Source organism: Bos indicus, chromosome 24 (genome assembly GCF_029378745.1).
Source record: "Bos indicus isolate NIAB-ARS_2022 breed Sahiwal x Tharparkar chromosome 24, NIAB-ARS_B.indTharparkar_mat_pri_1.0, whole genome shotgun sequence".
NCBI lineage: Eukaryota > Metazoa > Chordata > Mammalia > Artiodactyla > Bovidae > Bos > Bos indicus.
This window is the reverse complement of record NC_091783.1, coordinates 53,005,046-53,024,232: the sequence shown is the minus strand read 5'-3', so window position 1 is coordinate 53,024,232 and position 19,187 is coordinate 53,005,046. Positions and strand designations below refer to the sequence as shown.

General features: G+C 38.3%; 1 protein-coding gene across 1 annotated transcript in view; it reads right to left on the bottom strand.

The window, feature by feature from the left end:
• The window catches only part of DCC (DCC netrin 1 receptor), a 1,293,116-nt gene that overhangs the window by 363,203 nt on the left and 910,726 nt on the right, over positions 1-19,187 (bottom strand). Inside the window, exons 10-11 of the mRNA XM_070779092.1 lie at positions 4,197-4,345; positions 2,478-2,616 (exon numbers count right to left, since the gene is read on the bottom strand). Of these exons, the coding sequence (XP_070635193.1) occupies positions 2,478-2,616; positions 4,197-4,345 (288 nt within the window). The remainder of the gene's footprint in view (positions 1-2,477; positions 2,617-4,196; positions 4,346-19,187) is intronic.

Genomic DNA, 19,187 nt, shown 5'->3' with positions numbered 1-19,187 from the left:
TTTTGTAAAACAAGTACTTAATGATATAAAACAAGTACTTAATGATATTCAACTCCCCCTTCACCAAAAGGGGTTTTTATATATCTACCTTCCCCCCGTGTCACTTTGGAGCAGTCTCTCAGAGCTATCTGAGGTGCTGTCTCCTGGGCTGCAGTCCTCATTTTGACCCCAAATAAACTAACTCACAACTCTCAACTTGTGCATCTTTTTTAGTCGACATCTACAATTCCAAGGGTCTGAAAAAGCACAACATCATAAACCAATGATACACTGGATGGAGGAATTTGAACAATAACAATGTTTCTTCCCAGAGAAACAAAGTGGAGCTAAATTAGAAATGACAATTCATTAGAGTAAAATTTTTTTAATAAGCATCTTAGCCATAACAAGAATACTTTTGGGATAATTAATTTAGAAAAACAGTTGGCATTTCATTTTTTTTAATTCAATTTTTCTATGGGCCCCAAATAATTTTTTAGTAAGAATTTCTAGGGCTTTATAAGAAATATGAAGGTCTCTGTAACACACATATGTAGACATAATTATATGTTAAATGAGTCTCACAAATAGGAAGTCCTAAAGATGAGTCTATACTTACAAACACTTGTACAGGTTTGGCTGAACTGCCTGAGTAATTCAACAAATATTTACTGAGTAAGAAGGGATATAGAGATGAATATAACATCACCTCTCATTTAAGGAACATTTAAAATAATGAGAAAGAGAGACACTGGCATAATAACATTTATTAAACATCTAAATATATGCCATGCTCATGTTTCAGGTGCTTATATGTATCACCCACTTAATTTTCACAATATCTGCTTTTTATAACATCTAGAAAGTCAAGGAGAATATGGCTTTATTAAGTACAACTAGGAAGTGGGTGACTATAATTATAATTAAATTCATCTACATGTGACCTCAGCATGGAGAGCTTCAGTAGAGAGGAAAGGACATCGGACTGAAGTAAAAGAGATGAAGTGATTGTAAAGATGAGCACAGATGAGGTCAGAGTGCCCAGTCCTAGGGGCCCCTGGCATGCGTGCTTTCTGTATCAAAGGCACCTGACAGAGCGAGGCTGGGGGCCTCTCGCACAGTGATGCTTGTTGATGAGGCTCATGAAATCCTTTTATTTAAATGACAGGCATTTTCTAAATCCTATATGTTGCAACACTTCTAAATAACAAGTCTTGGATTAATGAGTAATAATCTATCTTTCTCACTTATGACATTTAAAACCAAAGTAGAGAATAAGGCCACAGCATTACATTCAGAGTGTGAAAGAAATCTACATAAATTATGTAAAATATTCATTTTCATTTGTTTTCCTTTTATTTTTATAATTATAAGTTGTGAAGTAATTTATTCTGCCAATAAATATTCCGTTCTGTCTTCAATAACAGAATCAGATGAATGAGCTTAGGAATTACATTAAAAATGATACCAAAGTGGTGTCAGATATATATTTTTTATATTGAAATTGCAAATGAACATTACTCCTGTGTCTCCTTTGCACTGTCCTTCAGAACAGGCATGTGCTTCCTCATTTCACTGATGTTGTGTGGAGTATTTACTCAGATACTTTCTGAGATTAAAGCATGGTGGATTGGCGAACGAATCACAAACTGAAGTCATTTTTTGAAATTCACAAGATCAATAATTTATGGAATTATACACACCAACACGGAAACTGTTGTTGAAAAGAAATAGCTTGCCACCTTTTTAATATTCATAGAGGTCACAGCTCTGCATTTCTGCACCTGCCTGAATTGTCACTGGCCTCATATCATCAACTCTGCTATGCTTTATTTTCACTTTTCATTAAACTTCTAACATTTCATTATCATCCGTTTCTTAGATCTCTAGTTACCTCTGCTACTGCTTTGTCAAATTCATCTATTTCATTAAGATTTCCTCCTCTTTTTTATGGCATTAAAAAATATGTCTGATCTTTCATTTGCTAGGCAAGGTAAAAGTAAAATATAAATTTTCAGGTTCAGTTTTATTACTTTCAATATTGGATTATTTGGCCTATATCTTCATGATTTTTTTTTAAATTGGAGGTATATGTAGGAGGATTGTCCATTATTTAAACACATGTAATCACCTACCACCATTTAGAAGGAGAAACAAAAGATGCTGATGTAAATTAGCCCCCACACATGCACAAATGTGTTTGTATTTATAGGAATAAAGGAAAACACACACACAAAATTATTTTGAGCTTTTAGGCAGTAGTCACACCTCTTGTAAATGACTAATTAGGACATCCTGATTCAGAGTGCATACTTTTTCAAAGTTTAAATTTGACTGTAATAAGTGGTTTGATGAATAAGCCAAATTTCTAATGTATGTTAGTCTATTTCATTAAGTTTTAGTTAGGACCCCTTGAGCACAGAATCTATCACATGCATTCAATATTATTTCATTATTATAACAAATAAGTGAGTCAAATTCCACTGTCTATAACTTACCATCAGAAAGCGTAACCACTGTCACGTCGTCAGTAGATACTCCTGGCCCATACCGGTTATAAGCTAGGAATCGAAGACTATATTCCGTGAATTTTTTCAGGCCTTCCAGTTTATAAGATAGCCCATCAACCTCTATATTCTGGAGAGATAAAACACCAAAATTGTTATTCAGGAGGCACGTTAAAGCAGAAATGGCAGCCATTCTGAGCAATCAGTGAATTGATAGTAGACTCTCATTCACAAAGCAACACTCTAGCCTTATTATGAGTTGTTATAAAACCCAAATGGTGACACATACTCCTCCACTAAAGACCGAACCACTCTGTAGACTCCTAGTTAAATTAACACCATGCTGTCTTCACAGTCATTAAGTTCCAATTTGTTTAATGCCACCCAATACATTGAATAGTGTATTGTATTAACAACCACACCAAAACTCTGACAGGCAGAAGGCAGCTCATGAAGCCACAGGAACAGAGTTGCTCCTATACCTGAAATGAACTAATTTCCCAAGAAACAATAGAATTCTTCCTTCCCCTGCTGAAATATACTCATGGCTCTTGAAACTGACAGATACTTTGCTACAATAGCAAAGAATACTTGGCTATTCTCTCTCAAAATGCTGGGAGGTTAAGTTGAAGTGTTTTCAGCACTTCACAGCTGAAGAAATGAGGTGCTGGAGGTGAAGTTCACTGAGAACTGAGAGCCAGTTTGCTCCAGAAGACCCATTATGTCACTCTTTCCAATGATTCTCACACTCACATTTATCTTGGGTAATATTATTTAAATGGATTGGTAAAATGCGTTATTGAAGAACTAAAATGTGTAGGAAAAAGGGTAGAATAGAAAGCTAAAAATAAGAGCAAAATAGCTTGGGAACAGTAAACAAACATGAATGACTGATTGCAAAGGAGGATCTCTTAATCACTCTCATGCTATAACTAGGAACTGCTGTGGATAGAACGAATGCAAAATTTTTTTTAATGAAAAATATCTATCCTGCAGAGTATGTGAAAGCATGAGGACCACACTATGCTGGGCAGACTTCACAACACAGGGTAAGAACTCCAGGATCTCAAGATCACTCCTGGGCCCTTCCTATTTAACTACCCACTAGCTACGTATCTTTTGTTACATGAAGTTGAGACTCTGGAAGTAAACATCGCAATAGTCATATACATGTTAACAAAACAGAATCGTCCAGTTTCATGTGTCGCCATAAAGGTTCATTTACTTTTATTTGAAAATCTAATTTGCTTATTTTCCAGGATCTGTGCTAACCACAGATTAGAAGCAAAATGAAAGGAGGAGGAATGTAGTCTTCAGGAGTAAAGTATACGGAAAACAACAAGAAGCCAGAATTCACATTAAATACGTGAATGAAAAAGCAATTTCACTGAGGTCACCGAATATGATTGATCATCTTTTAAGATAAGGACTGAAATACAAATATTTTTCTGGGATCAGATGGGCTTATTCAAAGGTATCCTGGCCCAGACTGCGATATACTCAAACAAAACATCGGCATCCTTTTTATTGATTTCACCTCATTGCCCATTTGCCCACCAGAATTTAATTACTGAACATTTTCAATACCAGTTACTTTAAAACTGATCGGCTATCCAATTAATGTGCTGGATACTGGCTTGTATCAAGGGCCTGCAGATCTCCTGCAGTTTCTCCGAGAGGTGTAGGTGTGGGGCCCATTCTCTCGCCTACCTGTTCCTTTCCCGTGGACACTTCCGTACAGAACAGTCTGTAACCTTGCACTGGACCATTTGCATAGGCAGGGGGTTCCCAGGTAATAAGAATTGAGGTAGGTGAGGTAGATACAGCTTGCAGGTTTTCTACTGGCCCTGGAACTTGCACTGTTTACAAGAGAAATTGATTAGTACAAGTAGGTTCTCTTTCTTGAAACAAACAGAATTCCATCTTTTACAGTTTAAGGAAATATAGCACCATGTACTATTTTTAGAATCACATAGTATAAGAATGTAAAAACACATGGAACACAAATATAAAGTAGCGAAATTTTAGAACCATTCATTTTAAAATTCAGAAGAGAGCTTACATTAAATCTAAATTACTTATTTCATTTAACAGTTGAGGAAACTGGTCAAGGAGTCTAAATGACTAGAGTAATGGCTGGATTAAGAGTGGGATTCTTAATCTAAATTCTTAGCTTGGAGAATTTTCTACTTTGCCAGTATGCCTTTGCCTGTGTGTTGCTAACTGCAGAAGGAAAAGAGGAAACACAATTAGAATATTTGTACATCATGGTCCTATTTATAATTCAAGTAGGCAGTACGGTTATGGATAATTTACCACATTGTCTTTATTGAAGCCATCATTTTACAATCTTGCCCAAATCTGGGTCCTTTAAATTAATTTCAAGATTTAATTTCAATTTTACTTTCTAGCATTCCATTTTCTCTTGCAACTATTACTTTACTTAATCAAGGATAAAAAGCTTGTTCATTAAAGAAATCAGATAAACACAGGTCCACAATCACTTAACCAAAACACTTATGTCCAGATATGTTTCTATATCCAGAAGTTCTCGGGTTTTATAAAGGAAACATGGTGCATATGCAGTGCTTTATGTCAGACCCTGAGTGGAGTCTGTTGTGTTGTAGTGCCCTGTTATTACACCATCCATTTGCAGCAAACATGCATTCACACCAAATAGAATTATTCAAGACTATACACAGCCTGACATAAGATCAGGTGAGATGAGGCTATGAGATGAGTTAAGAAAATCCTTCATTTCAGATATGCAAATTTTGAATTTCTTCACAATTTTTTATTTTCTCATAAGCCTTGAATATAAATATGTGGTTTGCAAATGGTAAATGCAATAACCATGCTAGTTACCGCACTCCAAAATAAATAAATAGCCCATCATTGTAAGCATAGCAATGACTTTAACTTAAACATGCTGTGTATTCCCCGCCAGCTTTACATACCACCCAGCTTTGGACAGATATACATTCCAGGCCTCTAATCAATCCCTTCTGACTTTGAACTTCCATAGCAAATACCATATGAAACCCCAGCTGACATGATATCCAATGACAGACTTCCTGGATCAGCATTGAGCCTGGGCCTCTGGATCATTTTCAGAATTTGTTCCACGGAACCCAGCTCCTTAAGGCATTACTGCTCACACTTTTGGGGTGGGGGGAGCATACTCAAAAACAAGTATTTTCTGCTGAGACAGGCTGGGACCTGAGTCCCTTTGCTGCAATGCTTGTACATGGATAAAAGTCTCCTCAAGAAACAAAGGTTGACTGGTCTCTTATCAATTTCTGTTGATTGGGAAAGGGCAAGAATTTCGGTTGGCATTGATATCACCTTCATACATTACCCCACCAGTCTTCAAATCCTCAGAATCCTTATTATTGACAACTGCATCCTTTTCATGTTAACAAGTGATTATTAATAATCTCTTTAAAATTTACATGGAAATAATTTTAAGCCCACGGAAAACATTAAGAATGAGAATAGTACATACAATACCCTTGTTCCCTTCATCCAGATCTACCTATTGTTAGCTTTGTTCTATAAACTATCATTCTCTCTCTCAATTATCTATCTATCTATCCAGATTAGGCCACACTTATCAGGGCTCTTTACCCCGAAACTCTTTAGTGCATATTTCTTAAGAATTAATGTGTACATGAATAATATTGCTGTCAACTTCAGTATTTCGTATTAAAACAATATTTTATCTAATCATCGTTTGTATTCAGTGTCAACTGACTTGGTAGTGTCATTTATGCAGCATTTTCATCTCTAGTTGAGGATCCAGCTTATGGTCAAGTTTGAACTTCACTACTATATCTCTTAAGTCTATTTTATACTGAGACTGTTTCAAAGCCTTTCTTTACTTTTAGGCCATTTATTTTTTTGAAGAATATATCCTATTTTAACTGATAGAATGTTCTCCATTTTAGATTTGTCTTTGTTTCTTCCTACTGAGTTTAGGTTATACATCCCGGGCTGAAATATGTTGTCCTTCTCAGGGCATGGTATCCAGAGGCATGAGATCTTTGAACCCTCACTTATGTTAATCTCGTGAACTAGGTCAAGGTGCTATCCGATTTCTCCACTATAGGGTTAAGTGGTCCTCCTGTACTCTGGTCCCCTGCTTCCCTGCTTGCAACTCATAAACAATCTGTGTGGAGATGCTACACTGGAACCGTGCTCTTTAACAAAGTCTCTAGGTCCTTAGGCTGAAGGACAAACACATGACTGTGTACACACAGATACACACACAAACTCTCAGGAACATACATATAGTCACATGTACAGATGCATACGTTATCTTTCATGACTCTACAGAGATGCCACCCGTCCTAATCCATCTCTGTAGGGGTCATTCTTGCCTTCCCCATTCTTCTTCTATGGGATCTTTCTTTCTTCCGAAGGGAGAACTGTGACTCCCAAACAGTTGTATTTTGACAGACATTTCATGAAAGTGTCCTCACCTCAGTATTCTTCCACAGAAGAGTAATTTTTCTATGGAAATCCTTTATTTCACAAATGGAACTTTAGTAGACAAATGTTAAACAGTGGTGAGTCTTGCCAGTGTCAAAGTTTATAGTGATGCAGTTAGAACTGTATTATAATAAAGCAGATATTCTGTTCCATGGGGGCGAGGGGAAGCAAACTCAAATGTGCCTCCTGATACTCTTCAACTGGAGGGGCTTCCCAGGTAGCTCAGTGGTAAAGAATCTGCCTGTCAATGCAAGAGATGCAGGAGTCATGGGTTCAATCCCTGGGTCAGGAAGATCCTCTGGAGGAGGAAATGGCAACCCACTCCAGTATTCTTGCCTGAATAATCCCACAGACAGACAAATCTGGCAGGCTACAGTCCAGAGGGTCACAAAGAGTTGGACACGACTGAGCACACATGGACACATGCTTCAACTGCATTTTCAAAGTGCAATATTTTAAACAACACACACACACAGAAGTTGCTCAGTCATGTCCAACTCTTTGCGACCCCATGGATTGTAGCCCACCAGGCTCCTCGGTCCATGGGATTTTCCAGGCATGAATACTGGAGTGGGTTGCTGTTTCCTTCTCCAATTTTAAACAACAGTAAGTAGTAAAAACATTAATGACTTACATGTTTCTTTGATTACTGTTATATTCACAAAGACAATGCGAACACTTCAAGAAGGACTATTTCTGATTTGGGATCTACTATTTTTCTAAGGAAGGCAGACAGAGAAAGGCACAGAAGCAATGAGATTGAATGACCTGCTAAAGATACATGTTGAATGTAAGGTAACCAGGATTATGAAAGTTCCCACAGAGCATATTCCTGCAGCCCAGTGATGTGTATGGGATGGAATGTATTCTTTGTTGCTTTCTCATGGCTAAAGTGGAAAGGGCATTGCCTACTAAAATGAAAGTGAAAGTCACTCAGCCGTGTCCGACTCTTTGTGACCCCATCAACTATACAGTCCATGGAATGCTCCAGGCCAGAATACTGGAGTGGGTAGCCTTCCCCTTCTCTAGGGGATCTTCTCAAACCAGGGACCGAACCCAGGTCTCCTGCATTGCAGGCAGATTCTTTACCAGCTGAGCCACAAGCTTATTCTGAGAGCAAAGATTCAGATTTTAAAACGGCCAAACTCCAAAGCCATCACACCTGCTGAGAGATGTAACACATTCAAGGAAGGTTTTCAGGAGGTGTCTAGAAGAAAGGAAGCGGAGGCAGTGTTTGGGGAGTTTCTGCCTGTCTGTTTCACTGGAGCACAGTGGGGTGAGGGGAACAATTCAAACTGTCTTCTGTATTTGAGGAATGAGGCAGAAAATGAATTTGCACTTCACCTGCACACCACGTGTAGTCAGTGGCAACCTTGCCAAGAGATCGGGGTGTAAGGAACGCCGGTGTCACTCTCAGAGTTTCCTGAGGTGCCTAGTGTGGCTTGGGAGAGAATCTAGAAATGACCCCTGCACCCAGAGCAAGTCCCCTGAGAATCCGGAAGGATGAGCTGAGAGGGCTACATGGGGTGGGATGGGAGGATGTGTTGTGATGCTGAGACGTGGGAATCAGCACTTCCATCAGGCGCTGTGGCAGACGAGTCTACAGGGACTCAAGGCAGAGTCAAGACAGCATCCCCACAAGAACAAACATTAGTCATCCTTCTCCTCTGATGATTCCAGCCAAGGCTGCTGAGTGTCCTGGCTGTCCTGGGTCAAAACCCACGCTTAGTTTCCCAAATAATAAGAGCAGCTGTCTTCTTCATGGGGATATGCACAAGGCTAGGTATACAGAAAGTATTCAACAAATGTGAGTTGAATGAATGACTTTATATAAATGCTATGGTAAGTCACGAGCCTAAAAATATAGTACATAGTCTAACGCATTTGATTTCGCTGGTGCAGAATTCTTACTATGAGTGATCAGAAAATTGCATTTTCCTACACACCCAATGAGAACTAAGTTGGTATGTTTGTCCATGTTTGCTGCATGCATAGGAGCCTGTGTGCACTCTGCCCATAGTTTAATTTGTCTGTATGTATCTATGGCCTACATACAGTTACCAACAGGGGAACATCAGGCAGCAAGTAAGTGTCATAATTTGGATTCAGGACACACTGGTAGTGTCAATAACAATGATCTGTTCACCAATTGGATTATTCTCCTTTCCTAATGATCATTAGACACCATTGAGGAAAAAGGTGTGCTTTGGAAGCCAGAAGAATTTGAGGCAGAGATCATAGACACCAGAAGAAAAAAGGAGCATTCAGAGCATTTAGATTAAGCATTCACAAACAACACTATTTGTTTCACAGCTAACATTCGACTAGTTGGTATAAAGTTTTCAATTGTCTTTCTCTGAAAAAGTGTTGCATTTTAGAACAAACTTACTTCATATCTTAACTTTTTGTTTTAAAATATATTTTATTTTGTGATTTGATTCAATTGGTAGATTTTCTGTAACATTCTCATATATTAAGATAAATACCATAATCCTATGTTGTCCTAAGTAAATATAAACATCACAACATCAAAGAATTATCAAATATATGTTTATCATATATAATAATATACATGCAATTAATGTAATCTAATCTAATCTGTTGTTTAGTTGCCAAAAAAATTTTTTCAGTATTTTTGATCTGAGGTTGATTGCATCCAGGCATGCAGATACTACAGACATGCATATCTATACATATATTATTTATATATTTAATATATATTTTATATATATATATATATATATATATATATATATATGACTATATGCTGCATGCATGCTAATTGCTTCAGTCATGTCTGACTCTGTGCAACCCTATGGACTATATTAGGCTCCTTGGTCTATGGAAATTTCCAGGCAAGAAATTTCCTGGGGTGAGTTGCCATTTCCTCCTCCAGGGTATCTTCCTGACCCAGGGATCAAACCCATGTCTCTTAAGTCTCTTGCATTGGCAGGCAGGTTCTTTACCACTAGAACCACCTGAGAAGCCCCATAAGACTGTGTATCTATATCTATATATAAAAAAGTAGTTGGCTAGACTGGCATTGATTAATGAGTTACTTGCTTATGTTAGATTCCATTAGGTTAGATTAGATTGAGCTTCCCTGGTGGCTTTGCAGTAAAAAATCCACCTGCCGATGCAGGAGACATGGATTTAATCTCTGGGTCAGGAAGATGCCCTGGAGAAGGGAATGGCTACCCACTCCAGTATTCTTGCCTGGAGAATTGCATGGACAGAGGAGCCTGGCGGGCAACAGTTGCAAAGAGTTGGACATGACTGAGCAACTAAGCATACAAGCATCTGTAGATTTGGGATCCATGAGAAGCCTTGAAACCAATGCCTCGCAGATACTGAGAGACAACTATACAGACCTGCAGGCATACCTTGGAGATCTTGCATGTCAGGTTCCAGACCACCCTGATAAAGCAACTATAATAAAGGAAGCCACCCCAAACTTTTGGTTTCCCAGTGTACATAAAAAGTTATGTTTATGCTATATTCTATTATATAGTATGTTTTCTATTATAAATATATATTCTATTATATAGCATGCATTTTGTCTAAAAACTACATATCTTAAAACACTTCATTGCTTAAAAAAAAAAAAAGGCTAACCACCATCTGAGGCTTCAGTGGATCATAATATTTTTGCAGGTGGAGGGTCCTGCCATGATCTTGGTGCCTCATCAGGGTGGTGGTTACTGAAGGCTGGGGCAGCTATTGCACTTAAAATAAGAGAATAATGCAGTTTGCCAGATCAATTGAGTTGTCCTTTTACTTGAACATTTAGAGGCCATCCTAAGGTTATTAACTGGCCTAATTTCAATATTGTTGTATCTAAAGGAATACAGAACAAACAACATGTGTCAGTTATGTTCAGCTTCTTTATACGGGTGCTATTAGTTTGTGGCATCTGTTGGATCATAGGAAAAGCAAGAAAGTTCCAGAAAAACATCTACTTCTGCTTTACTGACTATGCCAAAGCCTTTGACTGTGTGGATCACAATAAACTGTGGAAAATTCTGAAAGAGATGGGAATATCAGACCACCTGACCTACCTCCTGATAAATCTGTATGCAGGTCAAGAAGCAACAGTTAGAACTGGACATGGAATAACAGACTGGTTCCAAATCGAGAAAGGAGTACATCAAAACTGTATATTGTCACCCTGCTTATTTAACTTCTATGCAGAGTACATCATGAGAAATGCTGGGCTGGATGAAGTACAAACTGGAATCAACATTGCTGGGAGAAATATCAATAACCTCAGATACATAGATGATACCACCCTTACTGCAGAAGTGTAGAAGGAAAAATGAGCCTCTTGATGAAAGTGAAAGAGGAGAGTGAAAAAAGTTGGCTTAAAGCTCAACATTCAGAAAACGAAGATCATGGCATCCAGTCACATCACTTCATGGCAAATAGATGGGGAAACAGTGGAAACAGTGGCAGACTTTATTTTGGGGGGGCTCCAAAATCACTGCAGATGTAACTGCAGCCATGAAATTAAAAGATGCTTGCTTCTTGGAAGAGAAGTTATAACCAACCTAGACAGCATATTCAAAAGCAGAGACGTTACTTTGCTGACAAAGGTTCATCTAGTCAAAACTATAGTTTTTCCAGTAGTCCTGTATGAATGTTAGAGTTGGACCATAGAGAAAGCTGAGGCCAAAGAATTGATGCTTTTGAACTGTGGTGTTGGAGAAGACTCTTGAGAGTCCCTTGGACTGCAAGGAGATCCAACCAGTCCATCCTAAAGGAAATCAGTCCTGAATACTCATTGGAAGGACTGATGCTGAAACTGAAATTCCAGTACTTTGGCAACCTGATGCGAAGAACTGACTCATTGGAAAAGACCCTTATGCTGGGAAAGATTGAAGGCAGGAGGAGAAGGGGATGACAGAGGATGGATGGTTGGATGGCATCACCGACTCAATGGACATGAGTTTGAGTAAACTCCAGGAGTTGGTGATGGACAGGGAGGCCTGTCAGCTGCAGTCCATGTGGTTGTAAAGACTTGGACTGAGTGACTGAACTGAGTTTCTGGCACCCCCAAGTAATTACAAAAACAACAATGAATATTGATCACAGATCACCATGACAAACATAATAATCATGAAAACATTTGAAATACTGTAAGAACTACCAGAATGTGACACAGAGGCACAGAAGTGAGCAAACGCCAGTTGGAAAACTAATGCCAGTAGTCTCCCAACAGAAGGCTGCCACAAACTTCTAATTGTAAAAATGTAGTATCTGCAAAGAACAGTAAAGCAAGGTTTTCCTGTATAGAGATAAAGAGAGAGAAAAAGATGACCATCCAGACCAAAACAGCATCTGCATGTGAGACGTTCTTTTCCACAACATTCCTGGTTATTGCCAAGACTCTGTGTTTCATCCTTCAAAACTGAGTGCCTCTACTGAGTTTATGATTAACCCCTCTATCCAAACTTTGCTCCCTTTCTTTTCCTAAACCTGCTCCTCTCGAGACCAAGGAGTATCAGAAAAAAAAGGCGGGGGGTGCTGAAACTGTATACAAGCCTCTGTTGTTCCTTGAAGTAAAAAAGCTTTTGCTTTAGTATCCAAGGCCTCCCCTGGGTCTCAAAAGACTGGCTCAGGAGTTAATGACTAGGAAATATGAAGATGTAGAAACGAAGAATAGCTGTTGGGCCAGGAAACTAGCAGCAATGCAGACTATAAATCAGCCACTTAGCAGAAACAGAGAACTCACAGTTCCCTGAAAGACACAGATAAAGGACTAAGCACATTTTTAAGTTGTTCTTACATAAAGCAGACACCCACCAGATGAAAATTGCTGACCTCAAGTATACAGACCCCAGACCAGTTGAAAGCCAGAAGATTAATGATGCTAAACTTCACCTTGAAGCCAACCAATGTGAGAATTCTGCATGAGCTGAACAGAGCCCCTGTTGTCCCCTTCCTCACATAGCCTTTAAAATTCCTTCCCTGAAAGCCACTGAGAAGTGTGAAACTTTTGAACATGAGGTGCCCATTCTTCTAGCTTCAGCTCAGTTCAGTCACTCATCCATGTCCAACTCTCTGTGACCCTGTGGACTGCACTACGCCAGGCCTCCCTGTCTGCGGGGAGCTGTCCGTGAGAATGGGGTCCTTTGTCCGAAGGACACAGCTCTGGGAGCTGCCTCAGTCCTTGAGGGTTTGCTTGCAAACATAGCTCTCTGTCCCGCCACCCCAGAGATTAGGCGCTTATTTACTGCAGGCACCTGGAGTTCTGTGCAAACTTCTCACGCACAGAGAAATGTTATCTGGTGTAAGAAATAATAACAGGGAGCCATTCCCATGCTCTCAAGATTTCTTGTGACTGTTTGTAAGATGTATAGGCCAACCAAGAAAAAAAGTCAACTGTCTTGTCTTTCTCACGCTCTTCTGTATAAATATGAGATGCTGAATAAAGTTGGTGTCAGACTGCATCCCTTCGTGGAGACGTGTCTGAACCTCTTGACCCCATCTTTGTTGTAGTCCCTTGCTTTAGTTTCTTTCTTAGGCCCGCCGTGCACGTTCTCGGGACCTGATCGACTTTGCCAGCTGGCACCGGCACCTGTCCATCACCACCTCCCGGAGTTTACTCAAACTCATGTCCATTGAATCGGTGATGCCATCCAAACCATCTCATCCTCTGTCGTCCCATTCTCCTCCCACCTTCAATCTGTCCTAGCATCAGGGTCTTTTCCAACCAGTCAGTTCTTCGCATCAGGTGGCCAAAGTATTGGAGCTTCAGCTTCAGCATCAGTCCTTCCAATGAATGTTCAGGACGGATTTCCTTTAGGATTCTTCTTGCTTGGTGCTATGCAATAAACACTGTACTTTCATTTTTACAATCCAGTGTCAATAGATTGGCTTTACTGTGCAGGGAAGAGCAAATACATTTGGTTCAAAAACAGCTTAAAGATATTACATGCTTGCTTTTCTTCACAGCAGTGCTATAAATTCAAATTCCTAAATTCCCTATTACTTTCCTTTTGAATTATAACTCTAAGAGAGGCCTGTGTGTGTGTTGTGTGTGTGTGTAAGCACATAAGTATATTTTCATATATTTATGTCTTTATTCAGATTTATGTCTATAAACTATACTTGAATATAACTTATACACATTTACATGTGATTCATTATATGCATATTAGAAAGAGACAGAAAGAGAAAAAGAAAGACTTAAAGATGTTCAATAGTAGAAATTAGAAGTGGAGTCAATAGTTAACAGCTTCAGCTTTCCATTTCATTACATTTTGGTATGTCAGTCAAGAACCTTAATGTGTATAATCACTCATCATTTCCAAGATGTCTTTCATAATCCCCACCGATCCCCTCAGTTGGACAATAATTTTGTTACAAACTGCATCTAATTTCTCTCCATCTCTATTCCAGTTACCTCTTTCTTCAAAGAATGGAAAGATTTCTGAACAGATGCATGATCTATGCAAGTAACTCATCAATCAATGTCAACCTAACCAACTACCTTTTTAAACTTCAACATGCATTACAGTAGAAATTTATTAGAATACCTGTACCTAAGAACAAATTAAATACTGACATTAGAGTAAATGAGATATATTACATGTCACGATTTGCAGAGAACAATAATTTCTGACTATATATATAAATTTATAGTGTAACAGGGTACTTTATAATGAGAACTTATTGCATATTAACCCAAAAATGGCATATAAAAGTTGGCTGAATTTTTAATAAAGCATGATTTATCACATATATCAATGACAGGATGTGTGTCTATATTCTATATATGATTAGGTGAGTGGACTTGGGGGGAATATTAGAGTTTAATGAGCTACAATTAATTGACATGAGAGTCAGAAGGTATGATTTCTTGTCGTTACTCTACTTATGATAGAGATCAGTCATTGGCATCAAGAATCTAGGTGCCCATGGACTGCCTGAAATTGTTTGCAAGTTTGCAGTAATGTAATATATACATTTTTTGAAGTATAGGGTGCAAAGTTTCCATTAAGGATTAGATAACATCTCTGGTTTCTTTTCATTCTGAAAATCAGTCATTCTTTACCATCAAATCATTTGTCTTAATTGTTAATTACTTTATGATGGGAAATATGGCAATAATTTCACTTTAGATACCCTCAATTTTTAATAAAATGCTGTCGTTTCAAAAACATAAACATTTATGAAACAGATGTTTCTATTTCGTTTTGCAAATCTTGGGTAAGTCAAAGGCATATGAATTCATTTGCTTTAATTTACCAGGTATTTTATATTTTCCAAATGTCAGAGCTTCTGATGATCGAGTCAAATAGCAAATAAAAACTAATACCCTATTTTCTTTTCTTTCTCTTGCTCTATATCTATTCTAATGTATTTGTCTACCTTCCTGACTTCTCTGTACTGTAATTTAATGTTTGTATTAAGCACACTGACATCCAAATTATGATTTATCAGATATATGCTTCTAAAAATGGGAGTTTAAATAACCTCTTCCAAATAAGAATGGAATATAAGGTTTTCATAGAAAAAGCTTTAGAAGGATCAAGGCATGTCTCTATCATCATAATACTGAATGAGGCTGATATCTTTTCACCATTATACTGATGTTTCCCAGCTGGTAGTCCCAAATGAAGACAAATGTTAGTGTCAGAGAATATGTAGTTGAACATTTGAATATTTAAAGTCTCTTCAAAATGACTGTGTAGTACAATGTTCCTAAATCATTAATTTAGCAGCCACTAAATTTTTTTTTTTTAGAACCAAAGTAATAGTGCATTCAAAAAAAAAAAAAAGATCACATGTGTTATCTTTCAAATAATGATCTATAATTCCCATACCCTCAATTCAGGCCAGAATTCTGAGGGTGACTCTACCTTCTTATGCATGTACTAATATAAAAATGATTCTTGAGTCTATTTTAAAAATGGATAGCAAGAAATCTAAATAATTATCTGTAGTGATCCAAATGGACTTAGGCCACAAAGCGCTATTACTTAAGCAGCAGCTTCCACTGCCAGTGATATCCTCACTGAATGTGTTTCAAATGCAAACCATTTCTGAAACTATTTGCATTTATTGATAATAAAGTGTATGCTTTGATTGCCTCTTTGATTTTTTTTTTCTCCTGTAGTTAACAGCTTTAATGATATTTCTATGAAATCTGTTTCTATTCTGTATGGGGAATGCAACATCAAAAAGCCTGCAGGCAATGTAATTATTAACATAATAAAATCCCTTCTTGACTGAAAAATGCAGTTAGGAGATATGACAGTAGTCTGGCAAGGAAGAAGTGCAGACTATAGGGGTAGGTCTCTATTACCAAAATCACAGGCGTCTGACAAGATTTGGTTGGAAGAAGCAGTTATTACCTGATCATTTTATTTTTGGTTTGAATAGGTGCTATTAGCTAACTCACAATATACTCAACTGTGTCCTTATATGTGTGTGTGTGTACACGTGTATGCATGTGTGTGTCTGTAGACATATATTGATGTAGGTATATACAAACACAAAATATGTGTGATTTATATGAGTTGCATATTACCTATATATACAAATGTGTGTGTGCATATGGAAGACCTTGAAGCTGCAGCCCATGGGTCACAGAGTTGGGCACGACTGGGCCACTGAACAACAACAACTAATACACACACATGCTGATATATTGTTGTTGTTTAGTCACTAAGTTGTGTCCAACTCTTTTGTGACTCCATGGACTATAGCCTGCTAGGTTCTGCTAGCCATGGGATTTCCGAGGCAAGAATATTGGAGTGGGTTGCCACTTCCTTCTCCAGGGGATATTCCCGACCCAGGAATCAAACTTGCATCTCCTGCACTGGCAGGCAGATTCTTTACTGCTGAGCCACCAGAGAAGTCCCACTGTTATATTAAATAATTGATATTTTTGACAATGTAGTAGAAAACACTTTAATGATTCTTTTTGAAGAAAAGTATCTTAAAAGTAGTCTTTTTGTGCTAAAGCTTCTAGAACTAGGAGTAGTGTTATAATAAAAGTGATTACGGGGACTGAACTCAGTGTCAGATCTTTTCAGTAGAGCAACAGATTTTTCACTAACACAAACCTTGATGAAGGACATAGCTTATGATGAATTTCATTTTGGAACACATTAGCTGCCCTTGAGGTTCAGCTGGTAAAGAATCCACCTGCAGTGCGGGAGACCTGGGTTTGATCCCTGGGTTGGGAAGATCCCCTGGAGAAAGGAAACGCTATCCACGCCAGTATTATGGCCTGGAGAATTCCATGAACTGTATAGTCCATGGCGTTGCAAAGAGTCAGACATGACTGAGTGACTTTCACTTATTTACTTACTAGCAATGCCTAGAAATGTAAAATGTAGTGGGTAATGTAGATTCCTGACTGCATGACTGAGGTTTCAAATAATTGCAACTGGAGATTTTTCAGTAAAGTCAAAGGCAAATGGTTTATCATACAGAAAAACTGCTGAAAATAAACACTGAAGTTAAAAACCTAAGGTTTCAGGCAAATTGCTTAACTTTCGTATTATTAAATGCTTAATGTCATGTAAACTCAGTTATAGTGACTTAATATTTTTTGCCCTAGAATAGCTTGGGTTTGGTCCCTTTCCATTGTGATTGAAATCTCTAGATAAAAGTAACAGTTCATTTTGAAGTCTAATCATACACTTTGTGTGTTTATCATACAATGCTTTCTCTAGTACTGTGAAATATTATGCAGAAATTCTTAGGGAACTTATTAGGACAAAGAAAATATGCACAAACACAGACAATAAAATAAACACACACACACACTTCTTCACAGATGATAAAGTATGTAAGAATGCTAGAAATAGGTCTATCAATGAAGTATACAGTCATTGAGGACAGTTATGGGAAATTTGGTCAAGACTATTTCTTGATCAACAATTGAAAATTGCACTGATGGGGAAAGGAAGGACAGCAAGTTCAGGTGTGAAGGAGGAATCAAGTAAGTCAGGGGGCATGGGTGTGAATGAGTTTAATGAGTCATGGCCTTGATATTTATCTTTCTGGAACAGAATTTACAGGTCAGTCAAAGGAGATAAAAACACAATATAGTTTGGGGATAGCGTTAGATAAAGAATCCTTTAAGTAAAAATAATGAGAAAAATTGCAAAGTGAACTAATTAATGATGGCACAATTAAGCAGGAAACAGTCCACCAGCATGAAATTATCAATGATTAAATTGCCTTTCTACTTTATTAGCATTACCAACAGATCAGATAATATTCTACTGATTTTAGGAAAATGTGGTATGTCTCAAGATAATTTGAAGAAAGTAGAAAAAATAACATGCACTTTTTGTAAGATATTGGTCTCTAGAACTTCAGTTTGGGAACAAGTTTTTTAAAAAGTGTTCTAGATCAGTTCAGTTCAGTCTCTCAGTCGTGTCCGACTCTTTGCGACCCCATGAATCGCAGCACGCCAGGCCTCCCTGTCCATCACCAACTCCCAGAGTTCACTCAAACTCATGTCCATCAAGTCGGCGATGCCATCCAGCCATCTCCTCCTCTGTCGTCCCTTCTCCTCCGGCCCCCAATCCCTCCCAGCATCAGAGTCTTTTCCAATGAGTCAACTCTTTGCATGAGGTGGCCAAAGTACTGGAGTTTCAGCTTTAGCATCAGTCCTTCCAATGAACACCCAGGACTGATCTCCTTTAGAATGGATTGGTTGGATCTCCCTGCAGTCCAAGGGACTCTCAAGAGTCTTCTCCAACACCACAGTTCAAAAGCATCAATTCTTCAGCGCCCAGCTTTCTTCAGAGTCCAACTCTCACATCCATACATGACCAGTGGAAAAACCATAGCCTTGACTAGATGGACCTTTGTTGGCAAAGTAATATCTCTGCTTTGGAATATTCTATCTAGACTGGTCATAACTTTCTTTCCAAGGAGTAAGCGTCTTTTAATTTCATGGCTGCAGTCACCATCTGCAGTGATTTTGGAGCCCCAAAAAATAAGTCTGACAATGTTTCCACTGTTTACCTATCTATTTCCCATAAAGTGATGGCACCAGATGCCATGATCTTCGTTTTCTGAATGTTGAGCTTTAAGCCAACTTTTTCACTCTCCTCTTTCACAAAGTGTCCCAACCTCCTCATAAATACTCCACACATTTACTATTATTGTTATTGTGGCACCCCACTCCAGTACTCTTGCCTAGAAAATCCCATGGATGGAGAAGCCTGGTAGGCTGCAGTC